Here is a 22,315-nt window from a genome sequence, read left to right on the forward strand (position 1 = left end):
CACCGCTGGGCTTCCTGGGTTTCCTTCCCTGCAGCAACCTCTCTGGAAATCAAGGTCTGTTTGGAAACTAAAGCCGGGTCTGAGAGGACAGCTCAGTCCCGCTCCAGGGACACAGGCCGTCTACGTGCTCCTGCGCTTTACCTGGTGGCACAAAGAAAGGTGTTCCTTGCCCCTCCACTAAGTGCGGAGTTCCCAGCCAGAAGTCTTCAGGAGGTCCCATCTCTCTTGCCAGCGCTACGGGAAACAGCAGATACACACATCTTTGTGAAAACTCACCGAAAGGTGGTTTCACAAAAGTACCTTTACAACCCAGGTTAAACTGCCTCAGGCTGGGGGTTAGCAGTTCAGACTAGGCTCCTACGGGTTCGTAGCATGCTGGGCTCACCTGGAACACAGGCACAGCGCAGCTGCATAACGGACGCGACCAAGTTCAGAGCCCTGCAGCCCACCTTGCTCCCTATCCACCTGCTACCCCATTTTCTCTTGCCCAGAGGAGAAGCAGAACTATCTCCTCCTCCTCCTCCGTGAATATTACCCCTTGAGCCGAGTCTCGGTGCTTCCTCCGGCAGATTTACTTGGCACCTTGCTCACCCTACCCGCCCACCCACCCAGATTTACGAAGTGCAGCTCCCCCTCCAGCCTGGCTTACTTCCATGGAAGCAGCAGATCGGCGGGGGCTCACCTGCTTCGTTCTGGTTCAGCAGAGTCTCTGCACCCGGTTCTGCACCCAGGAAGACCAGTGGGTCAAAAATGCTTGCAGGAGAGTGGGGGGGTCCCAGTGGGTGCTGCTCAGGAACTCCTGGAGCTCCAAAAGGTGCTGTAAGAAACAGGGCAGGTTTGCGCCACCAGACACATTTCCCCCGTGAGTTCCTACCACCTGCCATACACTTGTTCAGACTTCAGGGCGGCACCATCTACTGCAGGCATGGGGAACCGCCATCCCACAGGCATTCCCCCTGTCTGACCTGCCAGCTTCTTCCCCAGATCCAGCCCACTAGTCCAAGGCACAAGGGCTTAGCTCTGATCAGCAGCGGATTGGAGGCAAGACCTTTTCACTCCTCAGTGCTGAGACAGGGGGCCTCACTCAGCACTGGGCAGGGGAAATGCCCCCCTGCTCAGAGCTCATGTGATGGATCAGCTGAGGAGCTGGGAAGGGGACGTGTGTGTATATGTGGACTGTGTATGTGTGAAGGCTGTGGGATGTGTGTGAGAATAGTGAAAGTGGGGTGGCACTTCAGGCTCTGGCCATGCCCACTGCTGGCATGTGGCCCCTGGGAGATTTCCTGAGTGGCCCTTTGGCTGAAATAAGGGCCCCAGCCCTATGTTAGTGAATCCAGTTGAGGCTCAATAGGTCTCTCAACTGGGAAACACAGCAAACCAGGCCCAATTTCATTTGGGATTGCTTCTCTTGCTAGCTTTTTGCAGTGAGGCAGGAGCACACCTCCAGACTAGGAAGGCAGTACTAAGTTAACGATCTCTGTGACCAGATCCCCAGACTACACCTGTGGTTTCTTTCGTGCCACTCAGTGACAGGAAATGGAAAGAAGCCTTACACCAACACCAATTCTGGCCCGCTTGCATTGGCTGCCTATACGTTTCCGAGCCTAATTCAAGGTGCTGGTTTTAACCTATAAAGTTCTACATGGCTTGGGACCATAATACCTGATGGAACGCCTCTCCTGACATGAACCTACCCGTACATTGCGCTCAACATCTAAGGTCCTCCACTGAGTGGCTACTTTGAGGGAAGCTCGGAGGATGGCAACAAGGGAGGGGGCCTTTTCGGTGGTGGCCCCTCGACTGTGGAATGATCTCCCCGATGAGGCTCGCCTGGTGCCAACATTGTTATCTTTTCAGCGCCGGGTCAAGACTTTTCTCTTCTCCCAGGCATTTTAACAGCATTTAACAACGTTAAGTTTGTTTTAAATGGACCCCAGAATTGTTGTTTTCAAATGGATACTGTTGTTTTTATACCGTTGTTTTTATGTTTTTTAAATTTTGTATACTTTTAATGTTTACTGTTTTTAACTTTTATAAACCGCCCAGAGAACTTCGGCTATGGGGCAGTATATAAATGTACCCTATTTCTTCGATTCTAAGACACACTTTTTCCCCCATATAAACATCTCTAAAAATGGGGTGCGTCTTAGAATCGCGGGTGTGTCTTAGGGTGTTTTTTTTCTGTTGGTGGTACTGAAATTAGTGTGCATCTTACAATCGATGGCGTCTTACAATCGAAGAAATACGGTAACAAATAAATAAATATAAAGCCCTCAGCACCTCCAAATCCAGGGGTGGTGTCACTTGATGACACCATCAGTTTGGCAAGACTCTCTGTCAGCTCCTCCGCTCGGGAGACTTTGGCCCTGGAGCAATCATCCGTCCCGTGCACCTAACCACCAGGGGACTGCGGAAGCCCCAGTTCAGGCCAAGATTCCTCGCAAAACCAAGAATGCAGACGATTGTGAGACGGGCTGATGAGGGGGGCTGGCAGCCACCGGAAGCAGCAGAGGGTTGAGAGAGGATGGGGGGGGGGAGGCAGCCGACCCAGATCAAGCCCGACAGTGAATGGCAGGTCACCTATTGAAAAAAAACTGGAGCTCTGGTCCTTTGCCTCGGCTTCATCTCAGTGCTGTGGTGCGGTGGCTGCACACAGCCTGAGGCTAATGCACGACAGCTCAGACTGGGCTTTGATCTCTCAGGGCTTCTTGGCCCCCACACCTTCCACTATGCATAGGTATGGGGGCAGAAAGGGAGGAGGGACAGGTTAAATCAGCCTCCCCAAACTTGGCAACTTCCAGATGTGCTGGCTGGGAATGATGGGAGTTCCAGTCCAACATACCTGGAGAGCACAGGGTTGGGGAAGGAGGGCTTAAATCATTTCCCCACCCCAATCCCACAGAGAAACAAGAGGCCTGAGTTAAAGCCCCAAATGTTTCATCTGTAATCAATTTAATTTCGTTCTATGAAGAGAGACTGAAAGAACTGGGCATGTTTAGCCTGGAGAAGAGAAGATTGAGGGGAGACATGAGAACACTCTTCAAAGACTTAAAACGTTGTCCCACCGAGGAGGGCCAGGATCTCTTCTCGATCCTCCCAGAGTGCAGGACATGGAATAACGGGCTCAAGTTAAAGGAAGCCAGATTCCAGCTGGACATCAGGAAAAACTTCCTGACTGTTAGAGCGTACGACAATGGAATCAGTGACCTAGGGAGGTGGTGGGCTCTTCCACACTAGAGGCCTTCAAGAGGCAGCTGGACAACCATCTGTCAGGGATGCTTTAGGGTGGATTCCTGCATTGAGCAGGGGGTTGGACTCGATGGCCTTGTAGGCCCCTTCCAACTCTGCTATTCTATGATTCTATGATTCTATTCTAGCTGCAGAGAGTTTTGCTTTTCATGCTGCAGAGAGGAAGGCGGACCAAGGTGTTTGGGACATACAGATACATGGGAACAAAAGGTTGGGAAAAGGAAGGAATTTAGTTCCCTTGCCATGGAATGCTTTACCCACAAATCAGAATCTCCAACCAAGCTAGAATCTATCAATTCAACATTCCAAGGGGAGCCAAAAACACGTCCGAAGAAGCCCAATTCCACGACAGATCACAAGCATGCAGATTTCAAGGCTCGCTGAAGATGAGAAGGCATAGTAGAGGGAAAGCAGACTGTCCCTCAGCACTCTCCATCATTAATGTGAGTTTCAAAGCAATTCAGGAAGAAGAAAGATGTCAGCCATGCAGAAGAATTCCTTAGTGGCACTCGAAGGAGGAAGAGTTACACAACGGGCAAAGCGCAACGGAAAATGGTACCATGGACTTCTTTTGGAGCTCCAAAATACTCCCCGGAAGTTGGCACATTCATCGTTTCCTGAGGTAGCAGCAACAGGTCGGACAGGACGTCTTCACGGTGCATCTTAAAAGGCTCTAAGGGATAATCGGCAGATGTCAACGGCCTTTCTCCAGCATCCAAAGCCGTGGGACAGGACAAGCAGCATCCATCAAAGCCTCGTGGCCCAGGGAAGTTGCACGTCCCCTGCTCTTGCGGTCTGCAATGGCTGCTGACAGCAGCCCGTCTTAACAGCTGCCATCGGCAGCAAGGAAGAGGTGTTGAGAGCAGAGGCAATGCGGTGGGGCTCACATGGCCCCCACGTATCATTTACTGAGAACAGGGCCCTTGTGCCTAAGAACCTACCTGTACACTGCGCTCAACATCTAAGGTTCTCCTCCAAGTGCCTACTCCGAGGGAAGCTCGGAGGATGGCAACAAGGGAGAGGGCCTTTTCGGTGGTGGCCCCCCGACTGTGGAATGATCTCCCCGATGAGGCTCGCCTGGCGCCAACATTGTTATCTTTTCGGCGCCAGGTCAAGACTTTTCTCTTCTCCCAGGCATTTTAACAGCATTTAACAACGTTAAGTTTGTTTTAAATGGACCCCAGAATTGTTGTTTTTAAATGGATACTGTTGTTTTTATACTGTTTTTATGTTTTTTTAATTTTTGTATACTTTTAATGTTTACTATTTTTAATTGTTGTAAACCACCCAGAGAGCTTCGGCTGTGGGGCGGTATATAAATGTAATAAAATAAAATAAAATAAAATAAAATAAAATAAAATAAAATAAAATAAAGAGGGCTGGAAGGGAGGGGCACTAGAACATTTAATTCTTGTAGATGTTTTCCCAGTAAAAGGCAGAGCTCTCACCAGCTCTCACCTGGGCCTCTTTGCAGCTTCTTCCCAGGCTGGTTTTGTCTCTGCCAAACCTACACCACTCACGATCCCCCAAATGCAGCCATTCAGGGGCTTAATGGACCTTCTGGTTTTGCGGCCTGCCTGGGCGCTGGCAGGCGGAATGTGGCAGTGACTAGACTAGCCGTACCCTCATGGAAAGTGGAGCGAGTGCAACATGGAAAGTGGAGCAAGTGGGGCACCATTCAAAAGCAGCAAGCGGTCAGTTATACAATGCAATGTTTTGTTTTGTCTTAAATCAGGCAGGTGATAAGGGAGGAGGCAGGTTCCAAATTTCCTGCTTCAGGCTTCAAAACACATTGGGCCAGCCCTGTCTTCAGAGGAAAACCCATGAAATCAGTCAAGGACTCTTGATATTTAGAGAAGCCACGTCTCTGGCTGCTTTCAGAGCTTCCTTAATATACTGCATTGATACACTTCCAACATTGGTCTTGTTTACTTTTGAAGGCAGTATGAATACCTAGACTAAATGCTGGACTTGAATCCCCACAGGGCTTAAATTCCATCTCTTTCAATGAAATCTGGGTCTGGAGAGGGATAGCTCACATGTACTGAGCTTGAATTTCCCCCATCAGTAAAATGAATGTTGTGCCCTGCCTCACAGGCCCCGTTAATGCTTAATCGTGATTAACAAGCTAGAGCGTGTTCAGAGGAGGGCAACCAGGATGATCAGGGGTCTGGAAACAAAGCCCTATGAAGAGAGACTGAAAGAACTGGGCATGTTTAGCCTGGAGAAGAGAAGATGGAGGGGAGACATGAGAGCACTCTTCAAAGACTTCAAAGGTTGTCACACAGAGGAGGGCCAGGATCTCTTCTCGATCCTCCCAGAGTGCAGGACACGGAATAACGGGCTCAAGTTAAAGGAAGCCAGATTCCAGCTGGACATCAGGAAAAACTTCCTGACTGTTAGAGCAGTACGACAATGGAATCAGTTACCTAGGGAGGTTGTGGCCTCTCCCACACTAGAGGCCTTCAAGAGGCAGCTGGACAACCCTCTGTCAGGGATGCTTTCGGATGGATTCCTGCACTGAGCAGGGTGTTGGACTCGACAGCCTTGTAGGCCCCTTCAAACTCTGCTATTCTATGATTCTATGAAGTGCTGTATCTGAGCATCATATTCAAGGCGTGGTCCAAAACTAGGGTGTGAAACCACAGTTTCAGGTGGATTTGCAAACCATGGTTTCCATTAAGCATGGCTAAGTATTATGTATGCATAGAACAAAACATGCCGAAGGCCGTTTCCCTTACGCTCCTGTACCTCTACTTGCGAGTTGACAAGCAGGAATTGCTGATATCTCCCTTTCCATACCCTTCAGGGGCAAGATTTAGCTTGACAGACTAAACCATGGTTTTATTGAATGTTTGGAAACCTCACCAGGGTCATTGTGAGGAGGAAAGGGGGCGGGGGAATCCTTTTCTGTGCAGTTCAAGCCCTAATAATTGATTGCGGGGCTTATTTAGCACAGAAGAATCATTGATCCACACAAAAATGGCTGAGGGAAATCCACTCACTTCTTCTCATCCAGTCAAATTGATGTGGCTTTTAATTGAAAAGAACAGAGTGCTTTCAATAAACCGTACTGAATAAGCAGATAATTTCTCAGACACAACAAGTTAAAAAAAATATATCTGGAAGACGGACAGGTGTGTGTGCGGGTGTGCAGGGTAATAATGACGACCTGCCACTTCTAGACAGTTTTCAGAACAAATGACCATCTACACATCCATCTTTTTAGCTTGTGCCATGAATCCTATTACATCCTTGACTGGACGGAGGCAGCCGAGCAAAAAGCAGCCTCAGTGACCTCCTTGTAGACGAAACGGGCTTTCCTAAATGAGCCTCTAGCCTGCAGCCTGCTATATGTACCAGTCACACGTGTAAGGGAGGCCATGTCAAGAGCTCCTCCTACATTGGATATTCATGGTGTTAAAAGAAAAATCAGGTTATGTAGGGCAGCAGTGAAATGTTGCAGAACTGGGGGGGGGGGAATAATAGAAAACCAGACTACAAGAGGGACCGAGCGTGATACACCTTTGACCATTCTCTCTCAATGTTGGAGCAATCCTGACTTCTGGGCAGTCATGACATATAAGCACCAACAGATGAAATATCAGTGTCAATTCATCCATTCCTCTCCCCTTAAATGCCAACTCTGCAATCAATGCATATAAACTTGAGTCACATTTCCGCCTTAGGGTTCCTTTACACTATTACAACTCAAGAGGTCATCTCAGGGTGGTTATTCTGAGATAACAGCCCCTGAATACATTCAAGGAATTATGGGGAGTTTTTAATTCAATTAGGGCAGGACTAGAACCAATGGGTGGAAATTGCAGAGCGAGGGCTGTTCAGCAGCGGAACAGAGGCTACCTCGGGAGGTGGTGGGTTCTCCTTCGCTGGAGGTGTTCAAGCAGAGGCTAGATGGCCATCTCTTAGGGACGCTGTAGCTGCACCCTATAGTGCAGAGACCCTGTAGTGAGCAGGGGGGTTGGGCTAGATGGTCTCTGAGGTCCAGTCCAACTCTAGGATTCTATGTAAAACAGCCCTCCTGGTCATTCACAGTGTTTACCGAAGCAACTACTCTCCTGTTCTTTAGATCACTTATAGCCAGAATGAAAAGAGAGTCATGAGCCTCGCTGATCTTACTAGGATTTGCACGTTCTTGAAACGTCGATATGACCCTTCAACATGTTAATAAATCAGAGGTTGCCAGGAGTTTGAGGATTATCCCAAGATCACTCACCATTTCAAACGCCACCAAGAAGGGCCCCAGAAACTGGTGAGCCCAGGTTCCACACCTCTACCAGCTTCCAAAGTGAGTGACACTATAGCTTCGCTCAAGCGTTCTGAACCTGAATAGTGAGAACAGGAGGTGCGCCAGCCCCGCCTCCTCCATGGTCCCATTTGCCATCCTCAACTTGTGTAGGGAGACTGTCCGAAAAGCAGAGCCTCCAGAATCGATGAGAGCCAGAATGCTGATTTTTTTGCTCTATTCAGCTTCAAAAGGGCTGATATCATTCAAAATTGTATATTTTTGAGAGCCAGTGTGGTGTAGTGGCTAAAGTGTTGGACTGGGAGTCAGGAGATCCGGGTTCTAGTCCCCCCTCAGCCATGGAAACCCACTGGGTGACTTTGAGCCAGTCACACGCTCTCAGCTCAACCCACCTCACAGGGTTGTTGTTGTGAGGATAAAGTGGAGAGGAGGAGGATTATGTACACCGCCTTGGGCTCCTTAAGAGGAAAAAAGGCGGGATATAAGTGCAATAATAAATAAATTAAATAAATAAATAAAAATGTATCAGCTGCTCCTTTGTGTGGATTTATTTGAAGCCTATTCCTGCACATCAGCTATAACAGGTGGGTAACATGTGGCCTTACAGATGTTTTGGCTGACAACTTTTATCAGTCCCTAGCCAGCACAGGCAATGATGAGGGATCATGGCAATTGTAGGCCAAAACATCTGGAGGGCCACAATGTTAGAGGAAGTGGTACTGATCACTTCCTGTGAAATGTTCAAGGATTCTGCATATGCCCCCCTTGGTCCCTATTCTTTAGAAGGAACAGAAAACTTAAGGCAGCTTTTTTTTTTTTAAAGAACTTCTCACATAGAGGATAAATCAATTTGGGTGTGATTTGCATATCCCTATATTAATGTCTCTGTTCCAGCCCCAAACCAGCATCCTCAAGCTATTCTGAGCCAACTGCTGTGTGAAATTGAATTTTAAAGGATTTGCGAGTCCGAGGAGTGCCTGTTCATGCAGGCAGCCACACAAATAAGATGTCGTACGCTGCTGCTCAGTGAGAGACCAGCCAGCTTCTAATGTCAGGTGTGGGGGAGAACAACCAGGCTGGCTGTTTTATGCTCCGTAACACACAAATTATCACCGTGTACAGAGTCCTGCACATTGCTCCTACTCATGAAAATGCTTCAGCAGCAGTTACAGCGGCTGTACAATCCAGGACAACTCTCTAGACCAGGTTACTTATTAATGGAAGTCACATTTGAGCGATGGTATAAGTAACTCCCAGGTATTGGGTAATAAGAAGGAACCACATATACAAGTTGAGGATGATGGCCAATTCAGCAGGTCTCTCTACCTGAAAATATGATCTGGCAACACACCTACCTTCTCATCTCCATTTCCCCAGAACTAGCAAGTGGAAAGGTAGTTTTCCATTCTAGAGTTCTTACATCCTCGCATTTGGAGGAAATCCAAGCCTTGGGGAATGGACATTGACCTATTCCTAGCCACTATGGTTCAGGGTCCTGTCAGCTTAAAACATTTGTATATCCAGGGCAGATATGACCATTATGTAACTCTGGTGAACATCTTTGCATGCAAGCTTATCGAATAAGCATCAAGGAACCAGACAGGGAAAAGAAGTCAGATAGCTGGATAATCCAACATTAATCTAATGGTAAAACTATGCAGATTGGGGAGACGGGTGAAATCCTAACTTCATATATATGTTGATGGGGGCTAACCTTGGCTGCCATCACTACCACCACCACTCCACACACAGACATACACACAAGAAAACAGATATTGAAGTCACCGCACCATTCCAATATGCTCCAGTAATAAGAAAGAGATTGAAAGAACTGGGCATGTTTAGCCTGGAGAAGAGAAGATTGAGGGAGACATGATGGCACTCTTCAAAGACTTGAAAGGTTGTCACACAGAGGAGGGCCAAGATCTCTTCTCGATCCTCCCAGAGTGCAGGACACGGAATAACGGGCTCAAGTTAAAGGAAGCCAGATTCCAGCTGGACATCAGGAAAAACTACCTGACTGTTAGAGCAGTACGACAATGGAATCAGTGACCTAGGGAGGTTGTGGGCTCTCCCACACTAGAGGCCTTCAAGAGGCAGCTGAATAACCCTCTGTCAGGGATGCTTTAGGGTGGATTCCTGCATTGAGCAGGGGGTTGGACTCGATGGCCTTGTAGGCCCCTTCCAACTCTGCTATTCTATGATTCTATGAAAGAGACAAGCAACTGTCCAAAGGCACTCTGCGTGCATTCATGAGCCCCTATGAGCACGTGGGGTGTGTGTGTGTGTGTGTGAGAGAGAGAGAGAGAGAGAGAGAGAAAGAGAGAGAGAGAGAGAGAGAGAGAGAGAGAGAGAGAGAGAGAGAGAGAGAGAGAGAGAAAATGAGTATACATGCTGGAGTAGCCAGATTCAAAGGCAGAGAGGGCTCCTGTACCTTTAATAGTTGGGTAGAAGAGGGAATCTCAGCAGTGGCGTAGTTGGTCATGCAAGCTACGCCCACTGAAATCCCCTCTTCTGCACAACTATCCAAGGCGCAGGAGCCCTGCCATTTTTGACATCTGTTCACCCTAAAGAGAGCATGTCTATGTATAGTGAGCCGGGGTGGTGGTGGTGGTGGTGATGAATGTGAATATGGGTGGGGATCCAGAGTAAGAGAGAGAAACAGATGAGGAGGAATGAGCTGGCAGGCAGAGGGGGCAAGTGCAAAAGGTTTGCGTCCGATGAAATAGCGTTTCTGTTGGTGCTGAGAACTCTTGAATTTAAAGGAGTCCTTAAGTGCGTTGTGGCTCAGACCCCACCCCTGCAAAGGACTTCTGGGTAGGTTGCTCGTCCGTTGTGACTAGCCACAGGTCCCATGAGAGCTATTTTGTGCTGGTCCCAGGGCAGTTTATCAAATTGCCAAATGTGCTCATGAGCCTAAAAAGCTGCCTATCCCTGCTCTATGGGATCCTGGTAGAGCAGCCTTCCTCAACCTGGGGCGCTCCAGATGTGTTGGACTGCATCTCCCAGAATGCCCCAGCTGGCTGGGGCATTCTGGGAGTTGTAGTCCAACACATCTGGAGTGCCCCAGGTTGAGGAAGGCTGTGGTAGAGGCATTTTATTTTTCTCGTGCTACAGATAATTTATTCATTTATTTTATTACATTTTTACACCGCCCAATAGCCGAAGCTCTCTGGGCGGTTCACAAAATTAACCAATGGCACGTATTAACACACAGTGGCCACTACCGGCAACTGCCATCAGTAACAGAGAAAGAGGCTTTGAGCGTTGGGGATGCGAAGAAGGGTCCGAACGACGTGTTCCTGCACTAAGCAGGGGGTTGAACTTGATGGCCTTAAAGCCCCTTTCCAACTCTACTATTCTATGACATACTTGGATGTCCATACGGACCAGAGATGAATGGGTAAATGTTTGAAGCAATCAAGTCCTAAAGGGGGGGGGGAACTTATCTGACAAGCCACCTGCGTATGGACGCTGTTTCTAAAAGTGCTTTCACTTTTGTGGAAATTTCAGTTTTACGTGGTCCCACAGAAGTGCCCAATTTCCACACTCCCATTTCCAGACAACACCCCACAAGGGGCTACATGTGGGGAAGACTGTCTCTCTTTACTGTGTCAGTGTTACGTACGTCATCCCGTTAATAAAAAAGATACAGGATGGAGCGGTGATTTCAATAAAATGAGGGATTTCAGACTTCGGTTCTCAGTAAGCTAAGCTGGAGTCATTTGTCATTGCAGTTTCTTACCTGTCACATCCACGGGCTTAAATGCTGGCTGAGCCTCAAAACCATGTGCCCTGTCATCCATTGTCCATGAGTCGTTGCGGTCCAGGAACTCCTTGTAAGACATTTTTTCATCCACGATCTTTCCTGGGGACACTGGAAAGTGAAAGCAGCAGCTTAATAACTAGACAGAGAACGACAGCCAAACCAAACCTTCAGTTGTTTCAGAAAAGGACTTGCACCTTGACCCTCTGAGGGTAGGAGAGAATGGACAGTTATCACAATGAAGGGAAGCAAGCGATGGCGTCCCCTGTGAACCAAATGCTTACGTTCATTTCCTTCTGAAATCTCTCAGTATTTTCCTAGCCTATTTTCCAAATCATTAATTCTATCCGATGTTCCTAAGAAGGCAGCTGGACAGCCATCTGTCAGGGATGCTTTAAGGTGATCCCTGCATTGAGCAGGGGGTTGGACTCGATGGCCTTGTAGGCCCCTTCCATCTCTGCTATTCTATGATTCTATGATTTATTTATTATTTAGAATTTGCTTCGTTAATACCTTCATACTTTTCTCTTAAGTTTTTTAACTTGGTCTATTTATTTGCTTTCACTCAATCGATTTCTCTTCTGGATACTTTGCTCCACAATTTCCAGGTGCTCCAATCCACTTATCTATGTTACCTTTCCCTACAATTTTAGATCTTCTATTTAAAATTCGAAGCTTTTGATTTCCAATTTCCAAATATGCAATCTACCAACTTTCTCAGAATCTCCACCAGCCCTCTGATTACATAAAATGGAACCAAGTTGAAGGATATTGATTCTCTCAAAAAAAAATTTAGAAACTCACAGCCAGCCAAAATGCTACCTGCAGTTTTAATTGCTATCCTCCACAACCCTTTTCCCACCTGAAACCTCTCTCTCAAGCAGGGCTGAGCAACATGTGTATATCTCTGCTTCAATGTGTATATTTCTTCAGCCTACATGGGAAGTATTTTAATTGCACAACTAGCCTTTAAAGCATCCTAAACAGAAGCCCATGCATGCCCAGTTCTTTCAGTCTCTCTTCATAGGGCTTTGTTTCCAGACCCCTGATCATCCTGGTTGCCCTCCTCTGAACACGCTCCAGCTTGTCTGCATCCTTCTTGAATTGTGGAGCCCAGAACTGGACGCAATACTCTAGATGAGGCCTAACCAGGGCCGAATAGAGAGGAACCAGGACCTCCCGTGATTTGGAAGCTATACTTCTATTAATGCAGCCCAAATAGCATTTGCCTTTCTTGCAGCCATATTGCACTGTTGGCTCATATTCAGCTTGCAATCTACAACAATTCCAAGATCCTTCTCGTTTGTAGTATTGCTGAGCCAAGTGTCCCCCATCTTGTAACTGTGCATTTGGTTTCTATTTCCTAAATGTAGAACTTGGCATTTATCCCTATTAAATTTCATCCTTTTGTTTTCAGCTCAGCACTCCAGCCTATCAAGATCACTTTGAAGTTTGTTTCTGTCTTCCAGGGTAGCTATGCCACCCAATTTTGTGTCATCTGCAAATTTGATAAGCGTTCCCTGCACCTCCTCATACAAATCATTCTTATTCTTATTCTTATTATTTGCATTTATATACTGCCCCATAGCTGAAGCTCCCTGGGCAGTTTACAAAGATTAAAACATGGAACATTAAAAACAAATATACAAAATTTTAAACCATCAAAAGCATAAAAACAGATTACATACAATATCCATCTATTCTGGGTCAATTAAAAATTCAACATATGCTGTTAAATGCCTGGGAGAAGAGAAAAGTCTTGACCTGGCGCCAAAAAGGTAATAATGTTGGCGCCAGGAGAGCCTCATTGGGGAGATTGTGCCATAATTGGGGTGCCACCACTGAAAAGGGCCTCTCCCTTGTTGCCAACCAGAGTAGGCACCTGGAGGAGGACCTTAGGTGTTGAGCGCAGTGTACGGGTAGGTTCATGTCGGGAGAGGCGTTCCATCAGGTATTGTGGGCCCAAGCTGTGTAAGGCTTTATAGGTTAAAACCAGCACCTTGAATTGGGGTCAGAAATGGAAGGAAGGAAGGAAGGAAGGAAGGAAGGAAGGAAGGAAGGAAAGAAAGAAAGAAAGAAAGAAAGAAAGAAAGAAAGAAAGAAAGAAAGAAAGAAAGAGAGAGACCAGCAGCAGTGGCCCTGAGTTTGCTTAGTTGAAGAGTGACCAGCAGAGAAGACTCAGAGCAGTGGTTGGGAAGAGAAAGGAACAGAGGCATAAAGGTGGGTGGTGGGTTAATATATATATATATCACAATTTCTTGAAAAACTGTGTAAGTACACATGCCAAAGCCAGTAACATTCGGCAAACGTTAAAGTGTTTTGTAGAACAGTTTGAATGAAGCATCTTAGAAAATGGCCCAGTTTGCATGTCACAAGTTTGCATTGTGGGTTGTCACTCCTGCTGCAAGTGGAAGTAGCTGAACAACCCAGGCTCATGCCATCCCTGGATTGTTTAGAGCCCAGATAGCTTGTTTCTCCCCCAGCTAGCCAGTAAAACCACGGGTTTTGAAAGAACCTGGGTTGTTGGGACATCCGAAACAGACCAATGCTTCCCAAATCGCATCCTCCTCCCGTGGGACAAGAAAGCCTGAGGTTAGGGTTAAAGATGACAGTCTAGGAGGTCAGGAAACGAAGGGAGTTTCTCCAGCAGGTCCCATTCAGTAATAAGAAGACCCCTGAGCTGCAAGTGGTGATAAAATGGAAGCCAAGGCTCAAAGCAGAGAAGACAAGGTCCATTTAGAAAGGGGAAAGTCAGGCAGATCGGGCCTCCAGGTGGATCACCTACTTCACGCGCTACAGAATATGCATGGTGGAGGAAGGAAAGATGCAGGACCACTCCAGCCTGGCTGTCTGGCAAGTGTACAAAACAGACCTCAAGCGTCCAACAGTTGAGTTGGAAGTTGACCCTTGGCTGCTTCCACTGAATTCCAGCCTGAGGGGAACTCGTAGGTGAAGATCAAACCAGCAAAACTATCCACCATGACCACCAGCTCCCCACAACCAAATCCCAAACCAGGTGAAAACGTTACAACCCGGGCATATGCTCAAACTTGCACTCTTGGCAAGGCCCCAAGAGCAGTAGGGCAGCCACCTGGAATACTGCACTCTTTTCCCCCTGCAGGCTTTTGTGGGACTAGAACCCAGGTCATTTCTACGTGGAGGAAGAGGAGCTAGGCAGTTGGTCAGACCATGATCTTCTACAGGGAGCTGGTTGGCCACTGTACGAACAGAATGGTGGACTAGATGAAACCTTGGTCTGATCCAGCATGGATCTTCTCGTGTGCTTATTGCCTTCGAACTCCCATCTTGTCCCTGTTTGTCCAAAAACTACGGGGAGAATCTGGTTCCAAGACAGGTCAGGTCATGTTTAAGCAGTTAAAGGGTGTGTTGTTGTTTTACAAGTCCCCAAAAGTAATACAACAGGAGTTTCTTTCTCCTATCCCCGCAGTCCTTCCTTGTAAATATAATAGCCATTCATTGAATAATTGCCAGTAACACAATTATAATCACACAGCCAGCATAGCCGTGTCACATAGTCTCAAGTCAAGGCATAATTTATCTCTCAACCCTATAATTGATTTTCTCTATGAGACAACAGAATTTTGTGCTGAAACCCATTCATCACCTGCACCTTGGCATACATGACAGGTAACCTATGGCCACGGAAATGCTCTCTGTGCACTTCAACGACAGCTGCGACAGCCACTGATAGAACGCGCCACGAGTCTTGCCCATGCAAATAGGCCCGATAGAAACAGACAAAGAGAACTGTGTTTGAGATCCTGCAGAGAAAAACTGGCATGCAGGATGTTCCACTGCTGACAACGATTTGCACTGGATGGTTCCAAGCCTGTGGCTGCTCATCGACATCACAAGCAGGAAACCAAAGCCCACCCACCATCTCCTTTATCCCAGAACGAGCACCGCTGTTTGCACTGGATTTCCACTGAACTCTAAACATGCGGGTTGCCACTGGTGTAATGCAGTCTTCCCCAACTTGGTGCCCTCCAGTTGTGTTGGAATGACAACACATTTGAAGGGCACCAGGTTGCGAAAGGTTGGTGCGGAGAGTTACCCCCACCACAAGGTTTTACAGTATCAGGTACTCATGTGTTCCTCGAACGCAGTAAAAAGATCTTAGCACATTTGTACCTCACACTCCTTCCAAAGTCTGCATGGGGAGGTTATCTCATCATTATCCTGTGAAGTACATTAAGCTGAGAGGGAAACAGGCTCAATTTTGGCCAGTGAGCATGATGGCCTCATGCGCATTCTGGCCTAGAATCCTTCCCCTGGATCCAAGGCTCACTGCCAAAGGAAGTGAGGCAGGTGGCTACTAGGAGGAGGGCCTTCTCTGCTGTGGCACCCCGGCTGTGGAACGAGCTCCCCAGAGAGGTTCGCTTGGCGCCTACATTGTTTTCCTTTCATCGCCAGCTGAAGACCTTTTTATTTTCTCAGTATTTTAACACCTAATTTAACTTAAATTTAAACTTTGCTGTTTTAATTTCATATTTTCACCTATATCAATTTTTGCTGTGTGGTTTTATCCTGGTCGTGCTTTTTATATTGTATTTTGTATTTATGTTTTTAAATTGTTGGTTGTTTTATGATGGTCTTCATGGTTTTAATTTTTGTGAACCGCCCAGAGAGCTTCGGCTATTGGGCGGTCTAGAAATGAAATGAAACAAATAAATAAACAAACAAACAAACAAACAAACAAATAAATAAATAAGGCTCGGACTCTAATCACTATATGACCCTGGCTTCAATTCCACAGAATCATAGAATAGTAGGGGAAGGGGCCTATAAGGCCATCGATGCAGGAATCTACCCTGCACTGAGCGGGGGAGGAGGGGTGGGACTCCATGGCCTTTTGGGCCCCTTCCAACTCTACTATTCTATGATTCTATGAGTCACCGACTCCCTTTGCCAAGCTGATTTTTTAAAAAAGAGAAAAACAACTTTAGAAAGAAAAATGCCTTTTAATTTATGTACAAAAGAGAACGAGCTGGCCGTTCTAGATGAAATTACTGCACAGCTTTGGTAGCGCAGAGCCTAAATTTTTATAGTTGCAAGTGTATAAGATGTTCCTCTTCCCATTAAACTGGGGGCAGGGAATCTATTTTGGCACAAATTCAATTTCAGAGAAGCTCTCAGGGACTGCATTCCAGTGGTGGGTGGGACTAAAGGCAAAGCAGGAGGGGCCAAAAATACAAAGAACACCAGCATATGCTAGTTTAAACACGTTTAATGCTAGTAACTAAGCCCGAGAAGAGGCATTCCAACCTCTTAGGTTGGGGAAAAACCTGCTCTAAGGCCAGGAAACCACCCAATGATCAGTAGTTGGGAGGAAGGAGGTGGGTCAGGGGAAGGGGTTGTTGCCATCTGGGAAAACCTGGTGGGCCGGCTTGGGTGCCCTGGGCCTGAGGTTCCCCACCCCTGCATTAAATGACAGTTCAGCCTTGAGACTGGCACCATGAAACCAACACAGATATGCAACTAGTGAGTCTCCATACACTCTCTTCCAAGCTGTATCCAAAGCCTATGTACTGTTTGCCTTTCAGGATGAATGCATTTTTGGCCACCATCGTACAGTAAGACCCAAACCAGGCAACATTTTGTTGGAAGCAAAATGTTAAGTCTTTTCAACTTGACTTATTCATATTACTGATGGGTCGCGCTTGTTGACTCCTCCTCCCTCCCAGTAACATTGGCTCCGTTACCGGCAGCATTCCACACACCTAAATTAGAGGAAATTGTCATTTCTCTCTAATACAAGGTGGCCCCCGTATCAACTGAATTACATGCACTTAAGTTCCTTACGTCAAGAAAGGCACTTTCAATATTTTGCAATATTTAATGCAGCGATCACTAAAGAGCTAATGAGTTCTTAAAATCATTTAAACCTTTTTTTGCAGTACTTGCCAAACAAAACCCCTAATTTGACAAGAATTAGCCAAGTTTCCTTCAAAGGCTTCCTATCTATAGCTCAACTCGAGAGCAGCACTTGACTTCAGCAATGATCAGAAAGCTCCAAGATTTCTCTGCACAGAGAAGATCAGCTTGGTGCAGAAACGGAGGGGACAGAAGAATCACGCATGAGGGCTATGCATGGAGTAAAACAACAACTATCAATACTAAATGAGAATCCCTTCTGAAGCTAGGGAGGTGCAAAGCGGAAGCGTCAATTTCATAGCAATATTTAAGTGAAATAAGCAGGGGTCGTGAAGGGCTTGAAGAACTAACCAGCTTGGTGCAGATGCCAAACTATCCCTTATTTACAAGAATCATAGAACCATAGAATAGCAGAGTTGGAAGGGGCCTATAAGGCCATCAAGTCCAACCCGCTGCTCAATGCAGGTCTCGCATTGTCACACCAGAGGCACGTTGAGATTTTAAAATGGAATGGAGGCAGTAGTGATATGAATTTGACACAGAGAAAAACGTTGGCTGCATTATGCTTCAAGGTAACAAGACACTCTTCTTCTGCAGGGGAGAAATGCAGAACTTCCAAGTTCAAAGCCTTTACGACCACAATCTCCTACTCTGTATCCCCCAAGCCGAGATTACGATCTTTGTCTGTCTTGTTTCTGAAGCCTCAGTCTTCCCAGCCTGACTCCAAGAACTTCTCACAAATCCTTGAAGATTTCTTCAACTCTAAGAGCCAGGATTCTGACTTCTGGAGAGTGGGGTGGCGATCCAAGAATGTCAAACTTAAATGCTTATAAACTCAGAGTTGGCAAAAGCAAAGTGCATAAATTAGCACCACAGACTGAACCTGATACTCCCAAGGGAAACCTGGGAACTGGAGTGGCGTGCATGAGTGTAAGAGACGCCTTAGCATAGCCTTTCACAACTTGGTGCCCTCCAAATATTTTGGACTACAACTTCCAGAATTCCTGACTAATGGCCATGGTGGCCGGAGCAGCTGGGAGTTGAAGTCCAAAGCATCTGGAGGGTAACCATATTGGGGAAAGCTGATCTAAAAGTTATCAGCACCTTCAAATTACAATCCTAGAAATATTTGGAGTGGGGTGAGAAGTTTGACAGATCGTCTATTCCTCCATATCATAAATATTTCCACTGTGACAGTGATTGATATAGCTTCCAATAATTAAAAAACAACAGCACCCTACAACATTTCTAAATCTACTCCAATAAACAAAGAGTGTTGAGAAATATGTCTGTGAGGATAAAAGAAAATTATTATAAGATTATATGGAGGTGGTATCTAACCCCGGTGAGATTAAATAAAATAAATAAACTGAACTCAGCAAATTGTCGGAGAGGTTGTCAAAAAAAAAAAAAAAAAGGAACGTATTTACATATGTGGTGGGAATGTGAATTTGTACAAAAATTGTGGAAAATGGTGTTTAATGAGATAAAAGAAATTTTAGGAATGGAGATTGGAGAGACACCTATAGTGGCATTGTTATCATTATATGGAGAATTAAATTGTAATAAAGAGACAAAAGAATTGATAACGAATTTGCTAACAGCAGCAAGGTTAATGATATCTAGGAACTGGAAGGTTCAAGGGGATTACCATATAGAAGATTGGTATAAAGAGATCTGGGATATTTCTATTAATTATAAATTAACATGTAATATAAAAGTGAGACGAGGAATAACAAAAATGAATGATTTTGAGGGAATATGGAAACAGTTCCTACAATTAGTTTTATCTAAGGGGAGTGAGAAACCACCTCCAGAAGAAACAATGAGATTTTGGAAAGAGGAATAAGATCCCGTGGGGGTGGGGGGGTGCAGTTTTATGTAAAAAAAAAATAATAATTAAAAAAAATCTACTCCAATAATTGGGCTTTCATGTTTTGTGGTAGTTTTAAAGTGTAATGCTATGCATATCGTCGTTGAGTTCAATTGTACTTATTCATAAGTAAGTGAATAGGATTGCAGCCTCATCATGCCCAAATCTCTTCATCAATTGTTTAATGGTCTCTTCACAGGCTACAGCTGGCCAGGGATCAATGAAGGTTCCCATAGGCCTCTTGCTCTATTTAAATAATCTATCTCCATTTACATAAGCTCTACGCCCTTCCCGGCTCCATGGATTATACTACATACACCCTAAGATGCCAATCGCAAATACATCTTGGGGGGAAACCCTCAGCACGCCGTTGTAAGGTAGGTTCTTCACAAGTGAGAGAAGAATCAATTGTAAGATCCAAAGCTATTAAAGAAACCCCACAAGGAGCGGTTTCCCTGAAGCACAAGGCATTCTGGGAACGGGGTGGGGGTGGCATAGAACCAAAGTGCAAGAAGAACACCTCTTAAGAGCTGCTAAATATGAAACAGCTTTCATCGTACGCTGTGCAGACCCTCTGGACATGAAGGCAGATTTATAAACCGCGTCTTGCAAGAAAACCAGACAGCAGCAATGCCAAACCATTTCTACAGGCAAGGATTGTTAATCAAACCCAAGCCAACCTAGTGCCGTCTGTTCTCACACCATAGCTTTAGTTGAGCCACACTGGGTTAAGTTACACGTAACTGGGGCAAACATTCAACTCTTTGTAATTTTTTTGCTATAAACTTTCCTTCTTTTCAAGCAAGTTGCCTGATGCTATCGCAGTGAAAGACTCTGGCATTGTAAACTACTCAGATTCAACGAACTTGAAACCTAATGACCAAAAGTTCTCCTGGACAAAGCCCACTGAAATGGAACTGCACAAGAGCATTCATTCCAAGGGGGCTTTTGCTCAAGAGAATCTGCTGGGAGACCACGTTTGCTTTCCCTTGCTGTTTCCAGTTACTGGAGGGTACGTATCTTATATACTAACATCAAACTCATTCGCCAGGTAACCATCAGCCGAAACGGAACTGTCTACACACAAGAGGGAGGCAGCTGCAGGCTCAAGGTTTGCAGAAGTAGAAAAAAATGATTAGGAAAAAGGCTAAAAGGGGGGGGGGGGGAGACACCCACCCACAAACCTCCCAGTACCAAATGAGCATACTCAGTGGGCACAGAATATTGTGGGGGTCAGGGGAATGAAAAACCAGGGAAGGAAACGAAACGGATGATCCTAGATGAGAGGATGGCTGGCTCATGTTCTGAAGATGGACACACCGCAGAGCAACATTTTGCTGCAGGTAATGCTTGCTTGTATGCAATAATTTGACACTGTCTTTCAATGCTGGCTCTCTTGTATTTAGTATCGCATGTAACCGTTTGCCTGTACCAAGTATTGCAATGCTAAGATTTTCATCTTCTTCTTTCAATTTGGGTGCTAGATTTAGAAGAACACTGAAAAAGGCAGGCAAACAGTTTTCATACCCCACGATTTGTAGGTGATGGACAAATGTTTAAGCTTCAATCTAACTTTATCAAAATCCTTTAGAAGGGTTTGGTAGCCACCAGTTCCTGTTTAAATAGCTCCCCAATCACACCTTTAAGAACTGGAGCATCCATCTTCCAAGCCCCCCCCCCCCCCCAGCAGGGTTTGCATATAGCAGCGGTGAGGAACCTCTTTCAGCCCGGGAGCCTAATTCAGGTCTGGAGAAGCCCTCGGGGGACACATTCCAGTGGTGGATTGGGCTGAAAGCAGAGGTAGGTCCATAAATGCAAAAAAAATAATACCAGCATATTGTCGCTTACAGCTCTAACTGCCAGTAACTACGCCTTAGGAGTGAGACATCTCAGCCTGCACAAAAGCCAGGAAACCACTAAAAGACTGGTGGTTGGGGGAAACGGGGTGGGGCTAGGAGGGAGCACGGCCACCCTGGGGAACCCTAGAGGGCCAGATCACCATGTCAGGAGGGCCGGTATCCTCACCCCTGGTATACATTGGACACATTCATGCTAAGCGGATGCTGAAAGACACTTCCCCAAAAGCACCTAGAGGCCTTCAAGAGGCAGCTGGACAACCCTCTGTCAGGGATGCTTTAGGGTGGATTCCTGCATTGAGCAGGGGGTTGGACTCGATGGCCTTATAGGCCCCTTCCAACCCTACTATTCTATGAACGGGGGGAGGGGGGATTAATGCACTACCCTAATTTTGTGAACAAGAGATAGCAAAACTTGCTTCCGAACAGATGGAAGCCAACCATGATTGTGTTAACTGGAACGGAAAACGTAGTAATATGGTCAATTTATGATGCCACTGTAAGCACAACGGAAGTCCCCAGATGGTGGGGAAATGCCACAGACTAAGCGATTCTCAAGTCTTCAACCAGGGGCTGAGCCATGCACTGCCTGCCTCAGGCCTCAAAGGAGGCAACACACACACACACACTGGTTAAAGCTGCCCGTGGGTTTTATTTGCTTGCTTTATCATCTGCTCTGCAGAGATCAGCGTGGCCATATAAGCCAATTGAGAGAGAGAGAGAGAAAGAAAAGTTAATCCATGCAACAAAAAAGCCATCTTCCTGCAAATCCACACTGCAGGTGCTCCTGCAAGCCCCCTGTTCTGAAGATGAGCTGCATATTAAAACAAAACCTGAGCCTGGGGTACCAGATGGGACACACACCCACACAAAACAGTACCCTTCCAACAAGGGAGAGTTCTTGGAAAGAGGAATTACAAACACACCATTTTCTCACAGCCAGCCAGCCAGCGCAATCTCACCAGAGCACTGATAAAATACCTTCAATATTAATTACCCTACAAGCATGAGCCCCAATGGCCAGCATTAAACAAGACACTGGGAAGAAGAGTAGACAAAGGTCAAAGTGGCCTTCTCCAACCTGAGACCCTCCAGATGTCCTGCGCTGCAGCTTCCATCATTCCCAGCTGCCATACAGCTGTTGATGATGATCAGTGACCTCTGCCACCAATAATTGCTTGTGTTTCTGTTATGGTTACCTGCCATTGTAGCAGGTAGTGAGAGAAGTTACACTAGCCTTCCTCAGTCTGGTGCCCTCCACATCAGCCTCCTGCAGAGCAAAGAGGTAAGCAACCCTCAGTAGCTAATGCCACCTCAATGAAATAAAAGGAGGAAGCTGTTATCTACATGGATCGTGACCAAACAACAGGCAGCCAGCCAGCCCACTGATTGATTTGCCAGCCTTTCTC

At 46.2% G+C, this 22,315-nt stretch overlaps 1 protein-coding gene across 4 annotated transcripts in view; it reads right to left on the minus strand.

Moving 5' to 3' along the window:
* Positions 1-22,315, minus strand: part of LOC134395923 (titin-like) — a 229,497-nt gene that overhangs the window by 82,469 nt on the left and 124,713 nt on the right. For all 4 annotated transcript variants that reach the window (XM_063122207.1, XM_063122200.1, XM_063122216.1 and 1 more), the window contains 4 exons: positions 11,262-11,393; positions 3,809-3,922; positions 683-817; positions 142-234 (listed from right to left, as the gene is read on the minus strand). In XM_063122207.1, coding sequence (XP_062978277.1) covers positions 142-234; positions 683-817; positions 3,809-3,922; positions 11,262-11,393 — 474 coding nt within the window. The remainder of the gene's footprint in view (positions 1-141; positions 235-682; positions 818-3,808; positions 3,923-11,261; positions 11,394-22,315) is intronic.

This window comes from Elgaria multicarinata, chromosome 1, assembly GCF_023053635.1.
Source record: "Elgaria multicarinata webbii isolate HBS135686 ecotype San Diego chromosome 1, rElgMul1.1.pri, whole genome shotgun sequence".
Lineage (NCBI taxonomy): Eukaryota > Metazoa > Chordata > Lepidosauria > Squamata > Anguidae > Elgaria > Elgaria multicarinata.